A 5392-nucleotide genomic window follows, 5' to 3' on the forward strand; every position below is an offset into this window, starting at 1 on the left:
ATTAAAAAAAATGTTTCACATCAAATTCCTTAAAGAGTGAGTGCCCCCCAGTGCATGTAAAGTTTTTTTTTTAAGGATTAATAACAGAAAAATGGGCAAACTCTAAATTCCTAGGAGCCAAGATCAATTAACCTCAACCAGAAAGAGGAACGCATTCCTAAATTTTACTACAAATTATATACTATGATAGAGTTATATATCACTATGTATTGTCTACTTCCATTCAGTTATATCTAGTACCCACTAATGAGAGTGAATCAAATAATTTTTAATTATATTCACCAATTTCCTAGCCTGAAGTGAAGTAAAGTAGAAAGTTACTGTTTGTTCCCTAACAACAAAGGTCCAATCCTGAAAGGGGTGATTCTCTTAATCGGCCATTGGGTTGACTCTATGACCCCCATTCTCTCCTTGATTGTAAATTCTGAAGTCAATTACATAGAGATCACAAGACAGAAGAAATCTATCATCTTGGCATTAATGCCTGGTAATAGGAAACTGCAAATTTTGAACCACTGGAAGTGATTACACCTTCCATGAATCTAAATCAGTGGCCATTATTTCTATATTGTTCACAATTTCAACTGATTTAGTGTATGATTCAATACTTGATATACCTTTTTTATTATGTACAGAAGTTATAAAAATGGAAAAAGCAAGTATTATTCAGGAAATCTTTTAAAGTTAATTCCTAGGATGAGGTTTAACTAAAAATTATTATAGATCCTAACAATATTTTAAGTTTTATAACGAGATAAAGGCCATAAAGACTATATATATATAATTAAGTATATAAAGTCATCAGCCACTTTGTGAAACTTTCAGGATGCTCAATCCAACTGATTGCTATCACCTTCAACATTCCAACTTTTAGATCCTGAGTCAAGCACGAAGAAAAAGAAAAAAGAAAGAAAAGAAAAAGAAAAACCAAATAAAGCCATGCCAATCTCATCTTATATTGTGCGCCAAGTACAGTTTTGTCAAGAAAACAGTGGGAGGTAACTCAGTCCGCCTAGAAGCACTTGTGGTGGACGATGGAGGGGCCAGACTCATCGTACTCATCCTTGCTGATCCACATCTGCTGGGAGGTGGGCAGCGAGGCCAGGATGGAGCCGCCCATCCACACAGAGTACTGGCGCTCAGGGGGGGCGATGATCTTGACCTTCACCGTGCTGGGAGCCAGGGCATTGATCTCCTTCTGCATCCTGTCGGTGAAGCCAGGGTACATGGTGGTCCCACCAGACAGCACTATGTTGGAGAAGAAGTCCTTGCGGATGTTGATGCCACACTTCATGATGGAGTTGAAGGTAATCTCGTGGATGCCACAGGCTTCCAGGCCCAGGAAGGCGGGCTGGAAGAGAGCCTCGGGGCAGCGGAAGCGCTCGCTGCCGATGGTGATGACCTGACCGTCGGGCAGCTCGTAGCTCTTTTCCAGGGAGGAGCTGGAGGCGGCGGTGGCCATCCCCTGCTGCAAGTCCAGGGCGACGTAGCAGAGCTTCTCCTTGATGTCACGCACGATCTCCCGCTCGGCCGTGGTGGTGAACCTGTAGCCACGCTCCGTGAGGATCTTCATGAGGAAGTCCGTCAGGTCCCGGCCAGCCATGTGCAGACTCAGTATTGCATGGGTGAGGGCGTACCCTTCATAGGTGGGCACAATGTGAGTGGCCCCATCACCAGAGCTCATCACGATGCCAGTGGTGCGGCCAGAGGCGTACAGGGGCAACACGGCATCGATGGCCAAGTACATGGCTGGGGTGTTGAAGGTCTCGAACATGATCTGGGTCATCTTCTCACGATTGGCCTTGGGGTTCAGGGGGGCCACGGTCAGCAGGATGGGGTGCTCTTCGGGGGCCACATGCAGCTCATTGTAGAAGGTGTGGTGCCAGATCTTCTCCATGTCATCCCAGTTGGTGATGATGCCATGCTCCATGGGGTACTTGAGGGTCAGGATGCCTCTCTTGCTCTGGGCCTCATCACCCACATAGGAGTCCTTCTGGCCCATGCCCACCATGACACTCTGGTACCGGGGGTGCCCCACGATGGATGGGAAGGTGGCATGGGGTACATCGTGACCCGCAAAGCCAGCCTTGCATGTGCCAGAGCCATTGTCAACCACAAGCACAGAAACACCATCATCCATGTTGAACTGGTATTGGTGGAGCCTGGTTGGCAAAGCTGGAGCAGTGAGGGGCCTTTGCTGGTGGAGTGGATGTGGTCTCAGCTGTCACCTTAAAGTTTCTTGATCTACTCATGCAAGAAGATATATAAGACACTCCTAAGAAATAATATATATAAAGTTTTAAATACTGAAATATGATTATAAAAAAGGAAATAAATAAATTTAATTGCCACAGAATTATTAGCTATTAAAAGTCTTTTATATTTCAAAATCAGCTTAGTATTGACTGAAAACAACAATTTTAGCTTTTAGGGAACAATCGCTATTAATTTCTACTGTTCCTAAAATTACTTTGGTTTGGTATATATCATGCTGATGTTTAAAACACTTTTTGTGAAACAGATATCTTATCAAAAAAAATAGCTATCCTTAAAAGAAGTGATTGCTTCCATATTGAAATAAATTCATTTGAATAACAAATTCCAATGCAACATATATCTTTGATGCCTGATAGTTATGAGGAGTGGATGTGGTTTACAGCAATTCGACCCCACCCCCTGCTTCTGGAATTCTCTGGAGTGGAAATGATCTAATCTTGCTTCACTGCAAATATACTGACATCATCAAAAAGGAGTTCTCTCAAGGTTCCTCATCAATTCCAAAAGTACCTAATTAGCCCCATTTTTTCCTCCCTCGTTCCTGTCACTGTATCCTTCCCTCTTCAAAGGTACCTCTAGATCTGTGGTCTTAATTCTTCCCCTTTTATATTCTTTTGATGGATGTTCCCCACCACTCCTTTTTCCTCTCTGCTTCATGGCAGTATCTTACACCTGTCATTTCTACTTCAACTCTTTGCCTCCCTCTGGCTATAAACATGCTCAGAAAGAAAAAACAAAATCATGCTTTTCCTCAATGCAGTTGTATCTTGAAATCTCCAGTTGCTTTTCTTCTAAGATTTCTCTAAACACAAGCCTCCCCTCTTGCTACTCTGAGTGTGGTCTGACGACCAGCAAAAATGTGTCATCTTAAATCTTATTAGAAGTGCAGAATCTTGGCCCTGCTGCTCAGAAGCCCTTCCAGTCTCCCATAGTAGAATTTAAACATAGAAAAAAAAACCCAGCAATTTCCATAGATGTCCACTAACACACAGAATGTGTTATTTTTGTGTGCTCCATCAACAGAAGTCAATTTGTTATAATCTGTTGGCTCCTGTGGAGCACTTTCCACAGTCTCATGCCCACATATACACACAAGATTTTTTTTTATAACTAATTTTGTTTCCCAATTTCTGGCTCAGAAGCTGCTTTCTATAAAAAAAAAAAAAAAAAAAAAAAAACAACAACCCAACTTCAGAAAATATCCTAGTCATACACTAGGTCATTCAAACAGTAAGAAAACAAATATTTACTATATCTATCAAGTCATAGGCACTATCCTGGGAGAAACTGGCCTTATAAATAAAAGACAGATTCTGCTCTACAGTCAGAGGCAGAGACACACAAAAACAAATCAGCATAGAAAAGTGTCATTCAATGGCTCTACAGCTCAAGTAAATGGATACAGTATATGGGCACTAAGGAGACAAGACTGTTGCATCTGCATAGTTCAGGGAATGCTCAGAAGACCAGGACATGTCTTAAAAGACAGACCTAGTGCAGAGGGGGATGTGAAGGGGATTCAAGAAAGGGCAGCCTGAGCAAAATGATGAGTGAAACAGAATGAGTCACATGGTAAACTAGAACCCAGTTACTGGGAATGGAATAGAGAGGTCAAATTTGCTAGATTAAGTAGAAGACATCACTTTATTAATTGAAAGTAAAGATTTCTAAAAAAAAAAAAAAAAAAGAAGAAGAAAGAAAGAAAAAGAAAGAAAGGAAGGAAAGAAAGAAAGAAAGAAAGGAAGGAAGAAAGGAAAGAAAGAAAGGAAGGAAGGAAGAAAGGAAAGAAAGGAAAGAAAGGAAAAAGAAAGAAAGAAAGAAAGAAAGAAAGAAAGAAAGAAAGAAAGAAAGAAAGAAAGAACGAAAGAAAGAAAGAAAGAAAGAAAGAAAGAAAAGAAAAGAAAAGAAAAGAAAAGAAAAGAAAAGAAAAGAAAAGAAAAGAAAAGAAAGAAACTTCCACTGGAAACTATCGCTATACAATAGCTTGTAAAAATGTATAATGGAAAATAATTTGAGTAAAAGAACTTAGAGACACTTGTTTCATTAGGTAAGTCCGGAAAATTAACAGAAGTGCCCTACAGAGTAATATGACATGTAGCACAGAATGATGGTCTTAATTACAAACTAGAAGAAAACATTTGGATAGGGAAATACAAAAGTGAGAAATTAATGTCAGAGCACCCCTCCATTTATCTTTTAGCATTACTTGATGCTTATATTTTAAGATAATAATTATAATAATTATGATAGAAAACAGTAACTCCATATGAGAAAGGAATTCTGTATCTTCCCCTTTTCCTAACTACAATGGTGATGTTGCATTTATAAAACGTAGTCATAGATACATTAATGAGAACATTTACCACGGCAAATTTCAAAAACGCATATAAATCTTATCTCCATTCATGGATAATTCAATAACATAAAGTGGCACAAAGGAATTTCAGAGGATTGAAGTATTTTCTGGATGAGAATCTTGGTCATGTTTGCGATATTTATGAAGAAAGGTGGCAAAAGAAAAAACTCTTAAATTGGAATAGATATCATATTTGAAACTACATATATCAAATTTTTTATACAAGCTTTTTTTGTTTTCAATGTAGATACTGGAGATTAAACCGCGATCTTGTGCATACTACACATGCGTTCTGCCACATACTAAGCTGTGTGCTGGGTGATGGGTAGGAAGGATGCGAAAAGCCTGAGACTTGGACAGAAAGTTTTGGAAAAGTTCCAAACACATCTTCATTTTCACTGTCAGAATTATTGTCCTCAAAGAAGGTTCTAATTCCTAAACTCATAATGTCCTATTTTCCTTCTTACTAGGGTAGATGTAAATATCAGTCATCTCAAGTCAGCACAAGAAAGTCATCCTCCAGTAACTTACTGGTTTTCCTGACCTGCTGAGCGGCATACATTTGCTTTGGCTTCAGGACAGTCTAGAGAAGTAAGTAACAGCTTTAAGAATAACAAGTATGAAGTTGAATAAAATAGAATATTCCCCATTACCCTATGATCTAATACAATGAGCACAGGTTTTGGAGTTATTCCGTTGTGGATTTCAATCCTGGTTCTGACTTTTACCAACATACATCTTCTCCTGCGGTGAAGATTA

General features: G+C 39.5%; 1 protein-coding gene across 1 annotated transcript; it reads right to left on the reverse strand.

Moving 5' to 3' along the window:
- Positions 1–997: 997 nt before the first annotated feature.
- LOC116150665 (actin, cytoplasmic 1) lies at positions 998–2155 on the reverse strand. The gene has a single exon (XM_031445022.2). The coding sequence runs from the start codon at positions 2138–2140 to the stop codon at positions 1013–1015; it is 1128 nt and encodes a 375-aa protein (XP_031300882.2). The 5' UTR covers positions 2141–2155; the 3' UTR covers positions 998–1012.
- Positions 2156–5392: the final 3237 nt, after the last annotated feature.

This window comes from Camelus dromedarius, chromosome 35 (genome assembly GCF_036321535.1).
Source record: "Camelus dromedarius isolate mCamDro1 chromosome 35, mCamDro1.pat, whole genome shotgun sequence".
Taxonomy (NCBI): Eukaryota; Metazoa; Chordata; class Mammalia; order Artiodactyla; family Camelidae; genus Camelus; species Camelus dromedarius.